This window comes from Aptenodytes patagonicus, chromosome 9 (assembly GCF_965638725.1).
Source record: "Aptenodytes patagonicus chromosome 9, bAptPat1.pri.cur, whole genome shotgun sequence".
Lineage (NCBI taxonomy): Eukaryota > Metazoa > Chordata > Aves > Sphenisciformes > Spheniscidae > Aptenodytes > Aptenodytes patagonicus.
The window spans coordinates 17,218,124-17,241,289 of NC_134957.1; the positions used below are offsets into that span (position 1 = coordinate 17,218,124).

At 44.0% G+C, this 23,166-nt stretch overlaps 1 protein-coding gene across 1 annotated transcript; it reads left to right on the forward strand.

Moving 5' to 3' along the window:
- The first annotated feature begins 12,257 nt into the window (after window positions 1-12,257).
- ESX1 (ESX homeobox 1) lies at window positions 12,258-21,777 on the forward strand. Its single transcript, XM_076347615.1, has 5 exons — window positions 12,258-12,357; window positions 12,438-12,675; window positions 12,791-12,836; window positions 18,727-19,013; window positions 20,373-21,777. The coding sequence occupies exons 1-5, from the start codon at window positions 12,258-12,260 to the stop codon at window positions 20,596-20,598; spliced, it is 897 nt and encodes a 298-aa protein (XP_076203730.1). The 3' UTR covers window positions 20,599-21,777.
- The last annotated feature ends 1,389 nt before the right edge of the window (window positions 21,778-23,166 follow it).

Consider the following 23,166-nt stretch of genomic DNA (forward strand, 5'->3'; position numbering starts at 1 on the left):
ATAACCTTTAAAGGTCCCTTCCAACCCAAACTATTCTATGATTCTATGATAACTGCTCACTTGTCTGACGTTCCTCACTTGCCTCTCAGTATCTTCAAGATTAGGCTTTGTACCAGTTCATTACTGCAGAGTATCTGGGGTCCTGGAGGCTCTGGACACTCCCACATGTATGCATGCATGCAATAACGCTGCAGCCCATTGCAAAGACATGAACGTTACTATGCACTGCCAGTGAAGTCCCCTTCAAACCAGGCTCCTGGCCCCACAGATAACATTGCATACTGCTCCATTCTAAAGACAAAAAAAGAAGTAAATTCTTCTGTAAGTACATAAACATTTCCAGCAAAAAAAGCATTATAAAAAATGGTATTATGAAGTCCAAGAAAACACAGCATCTTTACACAGCATATAGTAACCTGCAGTAATCTGGGGTCTTGTTCTCTATTGCTATTCCTTTTCTCATCTCTAGAGTAATAATGCATATAATTTCCACCTATGGGATAAGGATCTTCGAACTTCTATCTAAATGTTTTGTACACTCTAAGGTCAAGAAAGCTAACAGGGCACAAAATGAATGCATTCTCTGTTATTGGATTACAAACCTGCAGAAGACTCAAGAACATATAAAGGAAAAAATACACCAAGTGGCATGAAGATCTGCAGGAGGTGGCATAAAAACTTTAACCAGTATTAGGCAAATAGCTCATAGCTGTTCTTTCATGTGCATATGTAAAAATCAATCAACAGAGCATATATGTAACTGTATTTCACCATTCTGCGTCCCCTGACTGAAAGCTACAATACAGTATAGCATTTAGCCTTGCTTTAAAAAAGCTATTTGCTTCAGGGATGTGTTTGGATCTCAGAAAACCTTTTACTTTCAAGCCATTTGAGGTAATGTCAAAACTCTCATTTCTGTCGCAAGATGCTAAGGAAAACATAGACACTCAGCTTCCCTCAGTGTTATGGGCCGTTTTTCCCCAAACTTTTTTCACATTTCTACATCTACCACAAGAGGGAGCAAAAAGTTCATCTTCCTTAAATTCTCCGTTCCAAAGAAGAGGAGGCACGAACAAGCAGCTCGATGTCGTCACTACCTATGACCAAGTCCAGGCTAGGAGCTTACAATGCTTTTATACAGCACACAGGTCCTCAGACAATTAAAAGGGCCAGTTTTTCGCTTTGAGAAAGGTGTTGCCTCACATCCGCACTGTGCAGAGCTCTCTTCAAAGCCAGCAGATGCTGCAGAGCTCACCTGAGGAACAGACGCACAGAGTGATGCCGCAGGCGGGTAAAATCAAGACAAACCTGATGGAAAGAAACCTGCGGCTTCATCACAGCAGCATGAATAGGATGTTTGCAAGAAACTGATAAGCATTTCTAACCATATCGGATATGTGTGTGGGGGCAGGAGACAGATGAGGAAAACTACACCCTTCTAACTGCACGTGCTGCTTTTAACTGCAGTATATGGTGATTTCCCATTAAAACACCATCAGAAAATAGCCCCCTAAAAAAAATCCCCCTAAACCTCCTCTTCTGTAGCATACATGACCACAAAGAGGGAACAAGCTCTTTGTATAGGAGGGTCTCCCTGGTCATTCCTTCCTTCTCCCCCCACCCCTACCAACCTCCCCCACAATCATCAAAACTCTTTTTAGGTTCTACTGTTATGAAACGGAATAGTTACAATGATCAGAAATTAATCTTAAATCCAGGCAGTTACAGGTTGCTGCTGAAATATTATGACACCACTGTTAAAAGCAACAGGTAATATCCCATTCCAGCAGAGCAATCAAGCAGGTGCTTAAGCCCATTGACTTCCAACCTATAGCAGTTCTAACTACACCATTGTTACCACTGGTATCCAACACACCAAGTTCAATATCCTTACACATTGCTGGATAAAGACGGACTAAATCCAGATACAGATTTTCTAGGAGGAGGAGGAGGAGAGGGGAACTGAACTGAGTCCTCTGCCTCTCACTTACTTTCCTCTTGGATAAGGTTACTTGGCTGTAGCTATCCAACTCTTTGCTCAGGTCCAGGCTGCATTTGTGCCATCAATCACAATTAGTTTCCAACACGCGGATAAGGGGTTTGCTCAGCTCAGGTCTTAGCCACTTAGTTGTTTCCTTTTGATAATTCACTCTATTCCAATTCCACAAAGCTAATTACAGAGTAATTTTATACAGCCTTTGCTGGTCAGAACTGGTTCATAAAATAAAGAAGCCAAGTGACTAATAACTGCCAGTATCTCTTCCATGCTTTCAATCTGTGGAACCAAGTCACAGATTCCTCACAATTTAAAACAACAAACAGGTGCCCTTTTGTTTCTCCTATCCCTGTGGAGTCCTGAGAGGTGGGCTTGGCTGTAGACCACAGTTACTCCCCTTTGATATTGACAGCAGCTGTCACAAACACCATCAGTGGCAGACTCCAGGTGCTTGCTGTTACCAAGTGTGCTACAGTTCAGAATGACACATTTTCAGCTGAACGCAGACCAGGCCTGATTCCCCTCACACTTGCACCATTCTGAATCAGAAGCAGAACTGCTGCGGTCAGAAAGGTGTGCAATAACCCCCCCGCACCCAGTCAGACTCCTACCTCAACAAACCCAGCAGAGGGAGTTCCCAAATCACCCTGTTACCAAATGCGGGGCTCTCCGATCCTTAAAAAGACACGAACAAGTCAGAGAAGCAATCCACAAAACAGTGCAGGAACCTCACTACAGCTACATCTGTCTTCTAGTAAACTGCTCAGCTATTAAGGAATAGCCGTGAGCACACAGGCACACTAAAAGAAATGTACTACTACAGACTTTTGCCTATTGATAGGCTGCTTCACTTACAATTTTGTCAGGAGAACAGATACAGACGCTATGGGTTTCTACATTTATGCCTACTATAAATTTTTTTGTGTATTAAAGTGGGTGCATTAAAGGGATAGTCTGATAGTTCAGTCAATAAGGCTGAACATGGGCAATCACTTGCTATACGCAGAACAGCCCACCACCTTTCCTACGTGATTCCATCTCTCCATGCCTCAGCTCCCCATGTAAAATGATGGCAGCAGCAAAAAGTGTTATAAAGAAATAGGATGAAGCAGCAATCACTTCCTCCAGTTGTGGAAGAGTGAGACAGAGATAACACAGAGGTTGTAGCAGAGCCTCCCTTGCACATTACTAGGCAGTTCACGCTCTTTGAAATTTAATGACTTTGGTCCCTGCCTGTAAACACTGAAGTGAGTTGGAACTAGTCATAGTACCTGCAGCATTGAGGAAGAACTGGGTATCTCCGTATCTGCATAAAGGAACCCCGGAGGACCTCAGACAACACTGAAGAACACATCTGGTAAAGACTCGTTTCTAAAGTAGTCATGATAATTAACTCCCATACAGAAAAAAAGTAATAAGAAACAGATCTTTCAGTGCTCATTTTGAAGCAAACCCAAGTTTATATTTAGGGGTTAAAAAGGTAAAATGCTAAGTGTATATTTCATGGGTACAACCCATTTTACAATCATAAATGGGTAAACATCAACTATGAAGTATTTTAACCACACTTAGCCTTCCCAGAGATAATTTGTTAGCAAAGTCCAATACCTAGGAAAGACTGTACAACTATTCCAATTTTACATATGAATAAATGAGGCACAAAGATATGGTGTTTTGTCCTGGTGAGCCAGCAGAGGAACCAGGAACGTGGCCTTCCAAGTCTAATCCAACATTCTGTCCAGTTAGCCCCTATACAAAGTAATTTGGAAAAAAGGGAGTGCTTTTCGCTCTAGGAGTGTGCAACGATGATAGAGGACTGACACCCCTCAGAAAGAGTCAAAAAGGAACCCTTAAACAGAGACACGAACTGGCTTGTTAAACTATTATCTGGCACTTTGTCTTAAGAATGCCAAAAAAAAAAAAATTGGGTTGGTTTTATTTACCCTTGGACTTGTGGACCCCTAGGCTCTACCAGGTTTTTAAGTTTTTCTCCATAAATGCAAAGTCTAGAAACTTTTAGAAGTTAAAACATACATTCTTTACCTTCCCAAAGAGACGAAAGCCTCATATAATTGTGACCCCAAAAGGGGTGGCTTCAGCAGACCCAGTAAATATTACAGTATCAGAACAGCACTGACAGAGGTACCCATGCAGCAAAGAGCTCTTCACTTTTCACCTACAGGGTTTGAGAAATAGTGCATTAGAGCAGCTGCTGAAAGAACACTTGGTGCAGTATGTTTACGTTGTTCAAGGTCTCTCTCACAACACTTTATCATATAATTTCAACAGGAACCTCTTACAACCTCTCACATACCCGCCCTTCATGAACAATCTCCTTCAAGAACCAAATGCACAAAGGGAAGACTGAGACTCTCACTTTATTTGCCTGCATAAAATAAACGGCCTGCAGAGGAAGAAAAGAACAGATCTGAAATTAAGACTGCAAACAGATTTGGGTGGGGACACAACAAAGGGCAACTGCTCCAGGCTAGTTGGTCAGAATGAGCACGACGACAGCAGCGGCCGCCACCACAACACGATGGCTTCTCCAGAGTTAGCCAGCAACACCGCAGTTCTCCCATTTGTTTTCCAACTAATATTTTATTGTGCTCTTGAATATGCAGCACAGAAAAGGAAGCTGATTTGCCATATTTTGTGTACACATTTTTTTCCAAGCAGTCAGGTATGCCTAATCAGCGAAAAGCACTTACATTACTTTCAGAAGTTATTAACTGAAATGGGAAACCAGCATACTGTGATTCCATTACAAAAGAGTTACTGCACTCAAGTGCAGCGGGTATAATAAGTATCAATTGGCTTGAGAGAACCTAGCTATGCCAGCTAAGGCTCTGTCCCACAACATTCAGTCTTGCAGTTCCCCAGTATTTACAGGATTGCCACACATAACCTAGATCTAAACCCATAAAAAGAAGGAGAGGTGCTGATCTTCGAGTTCACCCCGATCTTCAGGCAGCTGTGTAAAACAGAAATACAATGAGATACCAATTGTATTAATAAGAATACAAAACAATCTGGAGAGGTACATTGGCATTAAAGATGTTCAGCACCTTTCAGGATCTGGTTCCTAGAACATCAACCAAAGTTGACTCAGAACTCTCATCAGAATGACTTCTGCTTTATCCAAGGTCTGCACTAAATCTAGTAAGCACTCATCTTCTTTCCTCAAGCCCATAAAGATCCATGCTGAGCTGTCAAACTAACTCCTTGGACTTTCTTCAAGAAGTTTTTCCTGTTAACCTCGTCACATATTTTATTCTCAGAACTTTCTTTCAATATAAATATAGACAGGCTTTGTTTTCTAAGCCTAAATATTAAACTTCATTAAAATATATTTATGTATTTAAAGCACTATAAAGAATGCTGATGCACATAATCAATGTGCCCTTAAAGCAAACCAAGAAACATTTCAAGCACAGCAAATACCAGTCCCTCTCATGCAGTTGCAACTCTGCTGTCATCCACAAACATACACATATGCTTCCTTTCATCTTTCAAACACTTCGTGGACAAGGTGAGCTTTATGATTCATCTGTCATATTTTACTTTGTATGAGAGCCAAAGAAAACCAAGAAAGCAGTAGCAACGAGGTTGGTTAAACATGAAATGATGAAAATGTCATTTAGATCACACTCTCTTAGGGCATTTTTCAATGGCATTAGGCAGCAACTACGACACAGGTTGTCCAGCTCATAACAAGACACAATACAACTCCAAAATACCAAGTCAAAAGTCCAGTCAGCAGTGTAAGTGTGACTTGCCTGAGGACATCCAAAAAATACAGATGTGTGGTGGGTTGACCTTGGCTGGACGCCAGGTGCCCACCAAGCCGCTCTATCACTCCCCTCCTCAGCAGGATGGGGAGAAGAAAATAAGATGGAAAAAACTCATGGGTCAAGATAAAGGCAGTTTAATAAAGCAAAAGCAAAGGTCATGTGCAGAAGCAAAGGAAAACAAAAGATTTATTCTCTACTTCCCATCAGCAGGTGATGTCCAGCCACTTCCCAGGAAGTAGGGCTTCAGCATGCATAGCGGTTGCTCCGGAAGACAAATGTAATAACAACTGCCCCCCCCCTCCTCCTTTCTCTTAGCTTTTATTGCTGAGCAGATGTCATGTGGTATGGAATATCCCTTTGGTCAGTTTGGGTCAGCTGTCCTGGCTCTGCCCCCTCCCAAGATCTTGCCCACCCCCAGCCTACTGGCCTTTGGGGGTGAGGGGGGGAATGTTGGAGAGACAGCCTTGATGCTGTGGAGCACCGCTCAGCAGTAGCCAAAACACTGGTGTGTTATCAACACCTTTCTAGCTACCAATAGAAAGCACAGCACCACGAGGGCTGCTATGGGGAAAATTAACTCCATCTCAGCCAGACCCAATACCATCTCCACCCCTTATTCCATACCATTTGCACCATGCTTAGGTCCCACATAATTTAACACATATATATGTATCTTCTAACCATCACATTGTATTTAATTCTCATTACTGAAATCCCTTCTTACCAACACTTACAACTTATACTACATACTTAAACCATCTTTATACCCAACATACAGATTTATACATTCTCATTAACTACTGTCCCCTGTCCTTTAACAGACAGGTATCATTCTCCCATTCCATGGGTTTCCTCCACTCCTCCAAATGTTCATAAAAACAGGCTATGACTTGGGCCCCATCTGTCAAGATGGGCGCTCAGGACAGGAGAAGCAGCATGTTCAAGTGTTGGGAACCAACGCTGGCTTGGTTTGGGTCATCATTGCGCTCGCCCGGTTCCTTGCAAAACTCACTCTTCGTCGGTTCAAGTCATTCCTGCTTCATTACTTCCTACAACATACAACTCACATCACAGATTATTTTTCCCCCAAGGTTATATCTCCTTGAGGCACACAGTGGGTCTCCCCATCCTTCTGCATTACCCACCAAGTACACCCAGGTCCCTGAGCGAAGACAATCCCATGAATGGGTTTCCCTTTTCCCATGGGAGGAGCAATCCACACTGCCTTCCCCAGCCACTTCCCTATGTGCACTACAGGGACCTTATCTCCTCCCACAGTATGTAGGGGTTTTGTTTGGGCAGGACAAGGACAGTTAGTTGATCCTCTGGTGTTAACCAGCCAAGTGGCTTCTGCTAAATTTATATCCCAGTGCTTCCATGCCCCATTGCCCAACGCTCTCAACACGGTCTTTAACAGTCCATGATCTCTCTCAATCTTTCCAGAGGCTTGTGGGTGATAGGGGATGTGACACACCCACTCAATGCCATGTTTCTTTGCCCAGGAGTTTATGAGGCTATTTCGGAAATGAGTCCCATTGTCTGGGCGCCACGTTGGGCGCCAAAAAAGGACTGTGATGGGTTGACCCCAGCTGGACACCAGGTGCCCACCCAAGCCACTCTATCACTCCACTCCTCAGCTGGACAGGGGAGAGAAAATATAACGAAAGGCTCATAGGTTGAGATAAGGACAGGGACCACTCAGCAATTACCATCACGGGCAAAACAGACTCAACTTGGGGAAATTAATTTATTTTATTACCAATCAAATCAGAGTAGGGTAATGAGAAATAAAACTAAATCTTAAAGACACCTTCCCCCCACCCCTCCCTTCTTCCCAGGCTCAACTTCACCCCCGATTTTCTCTACCTCCTCCCCTCCCAGCAGCGCAGGGGGACGGGGAATGGGGGTTGCGGTCAGTTCATCACACAGTCTCTCTGCTGCTCCTTCCTCTTCACACTCTTCCCCTGCTCCAGCGTGGGGTCCCTCCCACGGGACACAGTCCTCCACAAACTTCTCCAACGTGAGTCCTTCCCATGGGCTGCAGTCCTTCATGAACTGCTCCAGCGTGGGTCCCTTCCACGGGGTGCAGTCCTTCGGGAACAGACTGCTCCAGCGTGGGTCCCCCACGGGGTCACAAGTCCTGCCAGCAAACCTGCTCCAGCGTGGGCTCCTCTCTCCACAGGTCCACAGGTCCTGCCAGGAGCCTGCTCCAGCACAGGCTTCCCACGGGGTCACAGCCTCCTTCGGGTGCATTCACCTGCTCCAGCGTGGGGTCCTCCACGGGCTGCAGGTGGATATCTGCTCCACCGTGGACCTCCATGGGCTGCAGGGGGACAGCCTGCCTCACCATGCTCTTCACCACGGGCTGCAGGGGAATCTCCGCTCCGGCGCCTGGAGCACCTCCTCCCCCTCCTTCTTCACCGACCTCAGTGTCTGCAGAGTTGTGTCTCTCACATATTCTCACTCTTCTCTCCCAGCTGCTGTTGTGCAGCAGTTTTTTCCCCTTTGTAAATACATTATCCCAGAGGTGCTACCACTGTCGCTGGTGGGCTCGGCCTTGGCCAGCAGTGGGTCCATCTTGGAGCCGGCTGGCATCAGCTCTATCAGACATAGTGGAAGCTTCTGGCATCTTCTCACAGAAGCCACCCCTGCAGCCCCCCTGCTACCAAAACCTTGCCACACAAACCCAATACAAGATGGAACAAAGACTACACTGTATCCTAGAAATAATGGTTATAATATATTCATCCTTGAAAATTTCCAGGTGTAACATTATTCACTTAATCATAAAATAGGAAGTGCTAGAAAACTGCCTACTAATAGAACGAAGCATCTTGGAGTGATGTGCAAAAACACAAAATAGGACTGACCTTCTCATCCAGCCATTTTTTTATTTTAAAAAAATCTATTTTTATCTCAGTCTCAAAAGAGGAAACACCAGTAAAACACAACTGTAGAAATAAGAACAGCTTCCTAATAAAACAGCTCTGCTGAGGGTGATGCAGGAAAATACTTTTTACAAAAATCAGCCTGCGTCAGATGGCTGTTGCTGAACAACTAGCAAGGAGATGATGGTGCTTTATCTGCTGTTCGGGTTGTTCTCGGATTTGGTTTGTTTGGAACACAAAAGTAACAAAACTTAGCCACTTTTGGCTCTGGGAGATCTCCTTGGAGTTCCTGGACCTGCTCTCCAAGATTCAGGGGCTTCAAAGACACATATGCAACTATAACCTGGGAAGGAAGCACATCACAGGGTATTCCACAACCAACAGATTCCTCGATAAGGTTCTGACAAAGCTTCTTGTGGCTAGGGGAAATTAGATAGCTCAAATCCTGTTTCCTGGAATTGAAAGAAACTGTATTATAGACATTTGGTCCATAGTATCCATAGAACCACTGCTCTTTCCACCACAAATGAGTCCCTAAGCCTTTGAACACAGGTAGGGTCTTGGTTATGTGAATCCAAAAGCTACTAAAGTATAATTGCAAGCAGAGAAAACAATGTCAGTGCCCTAAGATGTTGAACTATCAGGGAGTTTGTTAGAAAAAAAGTGTCTAGAGAATTCTTGGAGGCACGTAAGGAAGAGCAGGCAGGGCAGGGAAAAGAGGCCCACTTGGTCAAGGAGCACAGCACAGACAACCACCCCCCCACCCCCCCACCCGTCATTCTTTAAAAGAGAGCACCGAGCATAGCTAGTAGACTTTAGTGATTTAACCTAGACTTGTGCAGGACTGGCCTATGACCTCTGCACTGTACTACTCCCAGACCACATCCCAATATCCCTATGATATACTGGGAAATTTTTTCCACTATCCACTATAACCGAACTGCATCCCTCCATTATTGCAGGTGACTGTACATACTCTAAAAAATACATCATTTAAAAATGCGAAGTTTATCTACTTCAATCTTTTATAATTCCCAAATGTTCATTTCTTACTGTAAAAGCTAACACTTTTGAAGCACAAAACACACCTACCTTTACCAATGATTCAGAATAGTTCAGCAATAAACAGCTCGGAAGCAAACACAGCAACTGAAGAAATGTCCTGGGATCCAACTTCAAAAACTTTTGCACCTAGCAAAAGCACTAAGGATGTGATTCAGACAGAAGATTTGTCAGCCACTCTGTGGACCAGGGCGCCTTACAGTCACTCCCAAAAGGCAAAGGCAATACACGTACAGTACTTCCACTAATAGCACACACATCCTGGTTACCTGTTAGTAAAAGCAAATTTATGGTACAGTCACTTAAAACCATAGGAAACACACACCTGACTGTATATGAACATGGAGAAATTAAGTATTTCCTTTTGTTTGATCTGTATGGAAAAAAATATATATATAACCAAAACCCATAAGCTCTTCTGTGTCAAACAGTGCTGCATTCCCTCAGCCAAAGGCCCACACCACCCAGCGAATTTATGCAGCAGGAAGCCTTTGTCCGTAACACAGGGTATGTTATTTCCCTTCAGTATGCTAGGTAAACTTGTGGCAGACGGAGAAGACGAAAGGTTTTCTCTCTCCAGTCTGAGTTTAAGGGGTGCACTTGCCCAGCCCCCTGCCCCTCCAAAAGGCTACAGATGGACCTTGTGTTTTCCACACATACCTTGAAAAGGGAAGATGACTTCCAAACCCCACTCCTCTAAAATGGCCCCAGCTGAAAACTACAGCCTTGGGGGGGGGGATGCAGGAGTTCAGTTACATGACCTCTCTCTCTCCTCCTGTGCTCCCCTCAGCACTTACCACTATTATATGGCTCTGCGACCTTAGTTCTCCTCTGATGACATGCTTCTACAAACATAAGTAGGACCTTACAAAGCCAAAGAGAGAAAAGGCAGTCTGAGGGTCTGAGATTTGAAGCTGAGGGTCAGGATCCAAACAGGACAAGAATGTGGGAAAGGTCAAGAAAACTCTGTATAAAAAAAACACTTTCTGTAAATGTAACCCTTAAATATAGTCATCTCTCATAAAGGCAACCTACTTTTTCAAGAGTTAGCATTGGTAAGTGCTTTCCCAAAGCTTCTCATGGAAGGTGCTGCAGGAGTGGGTTCACAAAGGTATTGCTTCAGGCCAAACACAATTTTTGTAGGGAAAGGAATAAAGTTGAGGGCTGACTCAACGAAGAGCCTTGTGGCAGAGCAGTGAGACAGCAAGGACTGTCAGTAACCAAAGACAGAAGCACTAAAGCACTCAGCCCCAGTGAGGCAAGAGGCGAGGAGGACAAAAGAAAAAAAATCATTTGTTTGTGGACTACAATGCCAGAAGGCACCAAAAGATTATTCAGCCAGACATCTGGTATAAGACAGGTCACAGATTCAGGAAGCATCTCCGCACTGACAGCCTTTATGTCTTCAGCTAAAACATAAACTGTCCAGCCTTGATGCAAAGACAGACAGAGAACCCAGAGCTTCACCAGCTATGTTGTTTCAAAGGTTAGTTATAAACTCACAGATTTTTAAATCTATGCCTCATTTCTAATCTAAATTTGTCTGGCTTCAGCTTTCAGCCACTGGTTTTTGGATTTTATTTTTTTTAAGCCCTTTTCTGCTGCATTCTCTGTAAGACTCTCTAGAAACTGGTATTTTATTCTCATTCCCCCCAGATCTCAGGATCAAGTCATTTTGTCATCTAATTTATATCAGTCTCTAGCAGTACACCATAGCACGATCACAGAACTGCTGGAAGTCTGCATAGAAAATAGTTTCCAAACCTGTTGAGGAATCATTGCTATAACAGCACCAACAACAGAATTCTAGCAGGATTGGAATTAAAGATCTCCCGAAAAAAAGGCTCAATCTTGCATAGTTTTGTACATTTTCCCTGCACTTGTCGGCACACGGCACTTTGCAAGGTCAGTCTTTAAAAGCTGAATTCAGCAAGTTCAGCAGAAGCAACAGAGCGCCAAACCCTAGTGACCCTTCTCCTCCTGTGTAAGCGAGCGAGCTCCCCCTCGCACCCCGTGAGCTCAGGCGGGTGCTGTCCCGTCTTGTTCCCTTCTTCCCAGCAGCAGCGCAGGGGGTGAACGCGAGCCCCGACCCAGCAGCGGCAGCCCTCGGCGGGCCGGGCCGGGCGAGGCTCTCCCGCATCCCGGCGGGCAGCGGTACAACTTCAGCGCAGCCGCTCCAAGCCCGCGCCTTCGAAGGAGGCTTTAAAAAGTTATCGCCGGCCCGCCTGCCGGGAGCGGGGGTGAGCGGGCGGCGGGCCGTTTCGGCCCAAGGGTAGGGCCCGGCCGTGGGGCGGCCTCGCGATGGGGCAACCCCGACCGGGCTGCTCTCCGCCCGCCCGGGGGGAGGCCGCCGCGGGCCCGGCCCCTGCGCGGCGAGCGGGGCCCGGCGCGTCCCACCCCCGGCCTTGACGCCAGCGCGTTAATGAAATGCTAATGCCGGGGCGCGGAGCCGGGCGCTGCCCGCGCCAATAAAACCCGGCGCGGCGCGGGGGCCCTGCCCGCCGCCAGCCCGCCGCTATGCAGAGCGCGACCTCCGCCGCCCCGCCGGCTCTGCACCTCCTCACCTCCTACTTCATCGACAGCATCCTGGGCCGGGGCCCCGCCGCGGGGCGGCACGGTGAGGGGCGGTGGGGCTGGCGGCCGGGCGACGGGGCGCTCCCCGCTCGCCCCGGTAACTCCCCGCTTCTCTCCCCTCAGGCGAGGAGCGCGCGGCGCCGCCGCGGCCCGGCCGAGCGCGCGCCCCCGCGGAGGAGCCGGCGGCGGCGGCGGCGGCGGGGCGGGGGGGGCGCCCGCCCGGCGCGGCGGCAGCGGGCGGCGAGGCGCCGGGTCCGCTGAAGAGGAAGCAGCGGCGGTACCGCACCACGTTCAGCACCTTCCAGCTGGAGGAGCTGGAGCGCGCCTTCCGCAAGTCCCACTACCCCGACGTGTTCACCAGGTAGCGGCCGCCGGCGGGAGGGGGCGGCCTTCCCGGGCGGGCGGGCGGAGGGCCGGGCCGGGGCCGCGGGCGCCGCTCAGGCAGCGCGGCGGCTAACGGTGTGCTGCCCCCGCAGAGAGGAGCTGGCCGTGCGCCTGGACCTGACGGAAGCCCGCGTGCAGGTGAGTGCCGGGGCGCGGCGCGGGCCGCTGGGCTGTCTCGTCCGCGGAGCCGCTAGTGCCGAGGGACCCGGCCTCCCCGGGGGCTGGGGGCCGGGTTTCAAAGCCACCCCACGAGGGCTGAAAGCAGCTATTAAAAATAACGCTTTATCCCCCCTTCCTCAGCCGGGCGAGAAGTTAATGGCGGAGGGGGGCCGCAGGAGGTCGGGGGTGCCGTCCGTTTCAGTTAGTTCTTAAAGGACGGAGAAATTGGCAAGTTACCTCAGCGACGGGAAAACAAACAGCGTCTTCGAAACGTTCCCAGATTGCACTTCGCACTCACATTTGCTGCCGTCTTCATGGGTCTAAAGGCATGTGCTGTCTCCCGAGTTTTGAGATTATAAAAACAGTAGGAAAAAAGATCAGTTGGTTTACAGCAAATGAGGGGTTCTGTGGGGCATCCTGTTATTTACCTAGGCTTCAGAGAAGCTTACACCCTTTTCTTGCTCTAACTTAGCTCAGTAAAACAGTCACCCTTCTAAATGACTGTTTAAAACAAATAAATTAGACATTCATGTGACAGGCATTGTCCAGGAGAATTTTATGGCCTAGCTGGGCTGTAATGATAGCAACGCCCGTAGAACTTCAGCATGCAGAAACAGACCCTAATCACCTCATAGCCTGCAGTTTTCTTAAACTACGAATGACCCTAGCAGCTTTTCCTGACTCTAAGCACTCGTACTTAACAATACCTCTCAAGAAGCAGTTTTGTTTGGTTCATCTCTTGTATAAGCTAGAAATCCCTTTTTATACAGAAACATTAGCTTTAAAAAAAAAAAAGGTTGTTTCAAAAGGTGTGAAGGCTTTCAGAGTATTTTTAAGCTTAAAATGAAAATTGTACTAAATTTGGCTCGTGCTGTATATCGGATACTGACTGAACTACTGTTCCAGCACAGCTCTGGGTACGTGCACACGTGGGAAAGACTGAGAGCTGGTGCAGCTGCTCGGTGCGACAGCCCTACTTAGTCCTGCATAGCTCTGTCACTGTTGATGCCAGATCCTTGTTTGTATACGTTGTCATTACTTCAGTCACTGGATCTGCGATGGTTCACACTAGCTAACATCTGTAAAGCTGTAAGTTTTTTAGCTTTTTATTTTGATATGCACCATCTTCAGAAAAGGCCTTAGAAGTATGAATGGTACTTCATAATTGACACATCTGAGAATACCTAGATGCACTTTTCATCTCTCTTTTGTGGACTTGGAGGAAATTATGTGCCTTCCCCTCTCCCCACCACCACCAATCACTAAAACCTCTAGTCACTGAGCTACCCCGATATCTGTCAGTTACACATGGCATCTACCAGTGGAAAGGACACGGGTGGGAAGCTGTTAACTTACCTGTTACTGTCACATTCACTTTGTGGGGTACTCGCTCCGTAGTCCATTTGACCTGTGAAGGAATGGTGCAATAGTAGATGGCAAAGAGGAACTCTTCTCCTAATGACTCATCTGAAAGAAGTGGAAATGTTTAGGTTTGATGGAGTCAAAAAGGAATTAACAAGAGAAATAGCAGAGTTGATGTATCCCCAGTGGATGGAAGGAACAGCAGAGAGCTGTTCCTTGTACCTCCTTACTCCTTGTGAGGTCTTAACACAAGTCTCCTGGGCATGAGCACGCAGTCAGCACAGTTTGCTTAGGGTGAACTTCCAGTGCACAGTGCCTCTGCCTGTGTATGTGTCCTTGTCCTGTGGTAGATGGGGGACAACTTAGCCTGGAGGAAAGAGGATGCATAGGAACAGCTATTATGTAGATGGTGATGTACCGTACTTAACAAGCTATCTTAATTCCCAAGTACTTGCCTCATACGCCCGTGCTCACAGTTGTTCTGTATGGTGTCCTGTGTGAAATGAAGACTTCCATACCTCTCCCATGGTACCTGGCTAAACCAGCTGACATGAAAAGTAGTATCTTTTTATTTACTCAGGTGTAAACCCAGGAAACTAATCTTACCAAATGCAATCAGACCATTTCTTCACCTCGGTGTGTTTTCAAATTGAGGTCTGCTTCTCTGGGGAGAACCCTCCGTCAACCAGCTGAAACGAGTACCAGCCACTACCCTGTCCCTCACTCTTGTATTTTGAGTCTTACATGAAAATGAACAAATAAGAAAAAAAAATTGCCTATGAACATATTCTCATTTCAGCATCACTTCAGAGAGATCCCCCTCACCCAACCCCCATTATTTGCTCACATAGAAGAAGGGAGATGGCAGCAAGAATCTTTGTGTTCTTCCTTACCTTGGGAAAGGGGTAGTCTGAGAGTCTGCAAAACCTTTTCATAATCTGAAGCCATGTTGGGATGCTCTTCAACAGCATTCACATCTGTTGTTGCTATTCCGCTTCTCATAATTCATAGTTAGGATGGGAGGAAAATTAGAAAAAGTTAAAGGAATATTTTATTTTCTTAATGTGAGGAGTGAAACATTACTTGGGTATTTCAGTGCCATAAACTGCATCAGTGTTAAAACATTAGCTTACAAATATAACTGATCTAAGCATCCTTGTCATATTTTCTGATTACGAACCTGTATTCAGCTCCAGCAGAAACACAATACAGTTAGTCACATCTATGTGTCTTTTTATCATCGTTACCTATTACATGAATTAAATAGGAAACATTTTTAAAGAAAATTACAGCAAGAAAGCTATCAGATTTTACACGCTCACCTTTTTCTTTTTAAAAGACCTAAATCTCTTTTGTCAGATATGTGTGGTGCTAGTAATTACAAAAATAATCTGGGTAATATTTAGCATACAATTCGGACTTGATGGTTTAAAACTCATCTTTGAGTTTTAACAAACTTGAGGTTTTTTTCCAAAGTATTTTACCACTGATATTACAGTCATACCATAAAAATCTTAAGACTGGTATAGCAGTTTCTGTTATGTTTAGTTTGGCACTTCAAATGCGTCTGAAAATAGAGTATGGACAAGTTAAGCCTTTTATTGGAAGCAGAGGGAAACTGCTTAACAAAAGGTTCAAGATGACTAATCTGAATGTTAATGACTATAATGTACACACTAAATTTTGAAAGCTGTTTGTCATGTCAGTGTAAGGTATGAGGCATGCCTTTGCTCCTTTTGTCATTTGCATTGATGAGTTTGTACCAGCAAGGAACTGCAGGCCAGCTTTTTTCTAAAGATAATTGTTAGATATCTATGCTGGTATTTCCTTCCAGTTTGATAAATACAAAATCTGAGAGATGACTAAGTTTGGTTGTAAACCCAAAATCACCTGTAACATTAAAAAAAGTTATTTTGCAGTCAAAGTGCATGTCTGAGTGATCAAATGGATTCGCTTTAGGACAGAGAAAGCGGAAAAGCAGACATCTCATTTCATGTTAGGCTTCTTTATGAAGAACAGGTTGAAGAACGATGCTAAGATTTAGTAAGGAAATTAAGACCTTTGCAGCATTTGTTTTATCCTTTTTAGGAAAGGCTTTATCTGCATATCTGCAGTGTAAGACAGTTCACTGCCTTTTTAATTGGATTTTATTTTCCTAGAAAACACTAACACCTTTGAGTTGGTGGTCTTCTCCTGTGAGATCTCGGCTAAGCTCCACTTAGAAACATTTGGGATTACTGGTTAACAGCAATTTAAAGTCATCTGATCCCATTGAGTTCATTTTTCTTACCAGACCCCTGTCTTGGACTAATACAGACCAAGCGTCTAGTCCTCACTGTCATGCAGGCATAGCTGTCTGGTGTTTCACCGGTTCGGATACTCATTTGTAAGACATCTGATCATTTAAAGCCTGTGGTTGCTGAAGAAATGGCCAAAGAATGAGTCAGAGCACTCAAGAATTTTAAGTACCAACTTCAAAACTTTGATGTTCTGACTCTTCTAAGGGCACCTCCCTCTGCTGACTGCCTGTACAGTGAGACAATTCTGCGTTACCTACGTAACCTGAGGGGTATGAATCCTCCTCCAGGAGGACAGCAACTTCCCCGTGTAAAGATAATATATGCAATGAAAGGACTAGAGTAGTAATTCTTCAGCTGGCTCCCGAGAACCCTGTAGTGAGTGCTTTGAAAGAGTAAATTGTTACTGACATATATAGGAACAACATCAAACTCAGGACAGCAAGGCTGTGGCATGCTACAGTCTTCTGGTTTGGGTATCAGCACCCTGGTGTGTGGAGGGCTTTCCTTCCAAGCACGCTTTATATTATTTAAGCACCTGAAGGTAAGTCACATCACTGGAAATGGTTATATGGCATGTCTGAGATAAAAGCAAGCAGTGAAGCTGGGAACCCCCAAAACCTGATTTTTAGGTGTTACGCAATAGAAATTTAAAACTCTTTGAAAACATTTTTTGACTGAAATATAATTGCAGATACAAAAAGCAACTATTAAAAAAAATCATGCATCCATAAAATTTATACATCCAAAGATTTTGTCATAATACAGATTTCTATAGAATTTTACTATTTCAGAAATACTAATACCAAAGGAATAACTATTTTTAGCATCTGTTGTAATTTTTTTGAGGCTTGAATTTTTGCAATTAATTTTATGATTTTAGTTTGGTTTAGTGGCTTTGCTAGATTCTTATTAAGAATTTGTCTACATCGCATGGTAAAAGACCTTCATATTTGAAGTTTACCTTTGTCCTAATTCAGAAATAAATTTCAGAAAGTCATAATTGTGTACAGGACAGAAGTTGGACTTTCCGACGACTCTTGTTCCTTGTGTTACCACTCTCTACGAAATACTGAATCCTGATTAGTGCATTCAAGTATTATACATAGAACATGCTTGCAAGCAGCTCACTGAATTTCAACAGTAGTTATATACAAGACTGCTGAATGAGATTATGGGCCACAGCTAATGCCTTTTTTCCAAATCCAGATCCAGTTCAGAATCCACCTTCAATGGCCTCCACTGCAGAGGGGGCTAGAAGACCTGAGCAGCTGAGTACATTCGGATGTTGAGTGTTCAACCTTGGCAGCATCCATTTTTAAATATCCTTGTTTTAGGTCCTCTCTCCCTTGTTTTAGAGTTCGTGCTCTTCACTCTATTCTCTGCTACCATCCTGGGTCTGAAAGGTTCTGCTCAGTGAATGCTAAAGAATAACAGTGTGAAGAGTCAGTTTTCTGATCTGTAAATTCGATTGACTAAAGTCTTTAAAAGATGTTTAACGGGCTAAAACAATGACTACTCAGGCTTGAAGAGGCAATATACTCAACAGCTTACTACATAAAACCAATACTAGCTAAAGCCCCTTTAGGAACAGCTTGATACCCTGTTCTAATACTGCTCGCTAGATTTTTCTAGTTCAGTATTGGCTTTCACTGCAATTCAGTTAATCGCTTTCATGTAACTATATGCTGTTTGCATTCATGGTAGGTAACAAAAGCTTCTCACTTTATTTTGAATCCTCTGTATAAAAATGTATGGTCCAGCTATCAAGATAAAAAGCACACACCATCTATTTGGCCTAGTTACTCTTACAGTCATGATTAAGTTGCTTCCTGAGGTATCTGTACAGAAATAGCCACCTCTCGAGTGGCTTTGAAATTTAATTTTCAATACATAGCTTATGAAAGGAAGAATGATCATTTTTAATAATGGATCATGAGTCCTCAGGTGATAGGTTTATCTATTACAATGGCTTTAAAACATATGGGACTATTCAGTCAGAGCTAGAGTAGTCAAATTTACAATATTTATAACTGATTTATTTCTTAATAAACACACTAAGGCATTTATGAATGGACCTTTAATATTAAATAAGTGGGTTTTGGTTTAACAGTAAATATTTTGCCGCCTGTATCACTGCATGCAGTAGTAGCTGGTAAGACAAACTGCAGAGTAAGTTCAGCTAATGCCTTTATAATTTCTTATTGAAGGTCTGGTTCCAAAACAGAAGGGCAAAGTGGAGGAAACGTGAAAAAAATGAAATTCTGGAGACCGTTCCAGGAATCTCCTTAACGCACCCACTTGGTCTGTTTTTGGATGTTCCACTGAGTCATTCTCCCCTCCTAGATCACACGTGGAGGTCAATGCCTCTTTCAACATTGGCTGTGCCATCCATGTCTCCAGCCTTTAGTCCTTCAACCTTAGGGCCATTTGGCCTCAGCAGCCTTACCTGGACTTCTCTCTTCAGAAATCCTATTTTAAATCCACATTTTGGAAGGTATAGAATTAAATTTTTTTCTAAATCTCAAAACTGTTAAAAAATGCTGCATTTTTATTAGTTTGATACTCACATGTTCTCAATAAATGTGTTCCCATGGATAAATAAACTTACTAAAATGGGGTTAGTTCCTGTGTAGGATCACTTGATTAGGAATAGCAAGATTTAGTTTTAAGTCATGCTAGTAAAAACTTAACATGTAATTGCTCTTTGAAGAACAATTGTGCATACTTAGCGAAATTTTGGTCTCATTGAACTCTAGTCTCAACATAGACTGCTGTAATCTAGGTGGCTCCAGCTCCATCCTTATCTCACAGACTGACACAGATTATACACCGTAAAGATGTGACTGCAGGCAGACATGGTGACTGCCAAATCACCTACTGACTGCAGCAGGTGATTTGGCAGAATAAAGGTATTAGACATTTCTTCTCAGGAGACCAGGAGCCTGGCTACGTATGCAAGAGTGACACAGCTCTAGAGAGAGAGATTGAGAGAGAGAGAGAGAGAGATCTTCCCGAGTCTTCCATGTCCTACTAAAAGCCAGTCCTGTTCCCTTGGCAGGTGATGTGCTCTCAACACATAGAACAAGCCCACAGCTAGCCTCCTTTTCTTTCTCTGTAGTCAGACACCTAGAACTCCAGCAATTCATTTCAGCTGAACCTGCTGTCTGGGCTTTCTTGCCCGGCAACCTGAAATTTATCAGCAAAATGCTGCTGCTGCTCTAGTGCACCCCATAAGATAGGAAAAAAGCATGTGTGTAGAGTGTGTTTGTGTGTGTGTATATACATACAATAGGTGTGTAGATAGATATGTAAGAAAAAGAAGGTAGCGCTCTCCCTTTGCTGAACTTACAGCCTGTGTCGTAGTTCCACATCAACAGACAGACAAATGCTGCTTTTCACATGGAATAAACTTGTGTGAACAAATTGGCTGCATAAACAGCCACATAAATTGGTCTTTTTATGAGGTGGTTTATTGCTTTCACAGAACAGGCTGATCTACAGCATCCAAGGTTTGTTTAGAAAGGACTTAAGCAAAATATTAAGAAAGGGGTTAAGCAAATGGTTGCTGTTCTAGGCATCTGCATGCCATATCTGATCATCTCTTGCTTATTTTAGTTAGAAGTGTTTGGGTTTTTGTTTGGGGTGGGGGTTTTTGGCTTTTTTTTAAGGGCAAGACACTTACTGCAAAATAAAGCTAAAATACATTCTGGAAAACAAAATGTACATTTGGAATAAATCGGAAATTTTGGCACATTTTTTCTAATACTTTGGGTGGGGGAAGCTGCAACTCAGTAAGTACTTGTTCTCCAAAACAATTCTTAATTTGGATAATATTGACTTCTTTCAAATACAGGTTTCTCAATGCTTTAAATCCTCTCATGACAACAGCTTCAGTACTAATGAAAGCTCCTGGACCCCCATCAGACCCTGCTCTTACTGCCTTCACTGATCCAGCAGCAGTTGAAAGGAAAACGTCAAGCATTGCGGCACTAAGACTCAAAGCGAAAGAACATTCAGCACAAATCCCTCAATTAAACCTCATCTCCAGTCTTACAAACACTAACAAAGAACTTTGTTAGGAGCTCTCCCACAGACTACAGCCACGGAGGGGAAAGTGAATGCCTTCTGCAATAAGTAGCTCCCGTTAGAGAGACACATTTAAAAAAAGAAAGAAAACACACACACACACACAGAGCTGTAGTTCCTCCGTCTTCAGTAATGGACTGAAAGGAAATAACCCCACTAAAAATTGGTTTCCTTCATTGCAACATGAAATTGGGCAGTAAATTGGCTTGTATCATTTCTGACACTACAGAAATAGAAGCAGGAACTCTCTCATCTTTGTAATTCAGGCTAACATGAATCTGAAGCTTTGAAATCCCCAAACTCACCAGATGCTAGTCCAAAGGTTCAAAATTCTTTGTAGGAATAACTTTCGTTTTCTAAGCAATTCTTAGCTCACTTCTCAGGAGGAACTCTTACATGCAGTACTTGACACGTAAGAATCAGTACACAGTTATTAACTTTGAGACCATGCTTCATGTTGAAGTGCAAATGCCAGTGAAATCTCGCATTTTAGACAGACTTGGCAAGAATGAGGTGGGGACTATTTTCAGTATAGGCTTTTGATTCAGAACTAGGTTTGTATAAAGAGTACCTTGTTTCAAACTAAAAAAAAAAAAAAAAAAAAGTTTGCTTTATGGTCAGGGTGGCAATGTTTTAATAATTAAAAAAGTTTAACCTTTGTATATGAAAACTGTATCCTGTGAAAGTAGGTTATCAATGTGCAGTAAATTGTGTGTAGTTCTCTGTATGTATAGACATATCAGTAAGTAGCTCATAGCTGTAAATACGAGGTTGCTGTATACTTCCAGCGTGATTACTGGCACGCCTTACCAGACCAGTAAGTTAACAGATCACTTGTACATTTCCAGACATTTCATGCCTTGAGTAGATTCAGAATTTAAGTGAAAACTAAATGTGAAGTGTTAAATTCTTCCTTGGACTGATGTTGGAATGAGTGAAAACAGAGGCCTTACAGTTCATCAAAATCCTGGACTCCCTTTCTGGCCTCAAGACAGGTCATTTTAAAGTTTGTGCTGAATTTCCCCATCCAGGAAGTGGGACTGAGAACAGCTGTCTCATCTGTAGGTCTGATGCTTTAGTGTAAAGTGAGGGTAAGTAGTATCCTCCTTTTGCAGCTTACTCGCCTACCTCACAGGGCTGTTGTGAGGACCGATTAAACAAACGTGACACTGTGCAAATGATAGCGTTATACAAGTGTTAATTGTTGCTTAGCAATTACAAAAGAAAGGCCAACAGCTGACCACACATGAAGATTACCTTTCCCACATCTGTAGCGGCGGTCCAAGCACGCTCTGTTTCTGTGGGTTGATGGGACAACATTGAACTCTTCCACTGATGCTGCCTGGTTCCTCAAGACTATTCTCAAGCACTTAAATTCACACTGGAAAGATTTTGTATATTTTCGAACTTCTTTCTCAAGGCAACTCTGGGACTACTCTTAAGACTACACAGATGTTTTCAAGGCTAGAGTTTTCAGTGCAGCGCTTCAGATACCTAACTGCTGCTTCTGTAGACTCCTCTGAGCTTGTACTTGGGTACATGGCAGAGAAGGCAGTTTGCTGGGTCAGGCAGATCAGTTTTCCATTTCCTCTGAAATACTAAAAGCTTTGACTGCTCTTGAGTAATAACCTACAACAGGACTGGAAGTATTTCTGGGTTCATAGACCTCATTGTTAGCACAGGTAGGAGAAGGTGGTGGTATTTTACTGTGAGGAAAAGTAAGCTTTCTACCCAAGTTACGCTAGGCCTGCACTGTGGGACAAGCAGCAGGAGACTTGGGAAGTGATGTAACCAGGACCTCTCATACAAAGTTTGAGTGTGTTTCTACCACAACAGCTATTTGCTTCCACCAATCCACTCTAATAGCCCAGACTGCCAACTGGCAGCACAACACAGTATCCACTCAAGCACTGAGTTTGTTCCAAATTAACCTTTTAAGTAGGTTAATGGCTTGAAAACCATCATTACACAACTCATGTTCTATTCTGTACAAGCTTCTGTCGCATCTTTCCTTGCCATCACTGCCTCTTTCTTGCAATGCAAGGAGGTTCTGCAGGAAAGGAGACTGTCACTGTTTCATTTAAAGTAGCAGAAACATGCATTTGCCATGAGCCATTCAGAAAAGAACTCTGCAATAAAAATAAAACCTAGGTATTTTTGCCAAATTATATTCCTAGACAAATTCACTAGAAGCAGCATGTGAAAAATAACTGCTGAAGGCTATTTTAATACACTGCATGAAATAGTAGGTCCTATGTTATTGCCAAAATCTTCATCGTTGACCACAGGGCCACAGAGATCTCACTCGGGGGGAGGTCAAATTCACAAGCTAAAATTCCCTTGACTTCAGCAGTTACATCAGAGATAACTTTCACCTATCAAAGTTTTTCCAATAACTATGGACAGAAATCATTTCAGGGACAGCAATTAACACACAGAGTCAAGTAACTTCACTCATTTGCACTATAGCTCATGCCAGAGCTAGGAGCTGCTACCTCAACCCAGCACGGACAGCCACTTTAACACCACTCTGGGAACTGTAGGGGTGAACAGCAGGGTTG

What these genes read in the sequence shown, in the direction of transcription:
- ESX1 (XM_076347615.1), top strand. Translation starts at nt 12,258, where the DNA reads ATGCAGAGCGCGACCTCCGCCGCCCCGCCGGCTCTGCACCTCCTCACC. An exon ending in CCCCGCCGCGGGGCGGCACG is followed by an intron (nt 12,358 to 12,437) that starts GTGAGGGGCGGT and finishes CTCTCCCCTCAG; the next exon opens with GCGAGGAGCGCGCGGCGCCG. An exon ending in TTAAATCCACATTTTGGAAG is followed by an intron (nt 19,014 to 20,372) that starts GTATAGAATTAA and finishes TTTCAAATACAG; the next exon opens with GTTTCTCAATGCTTTAAATC.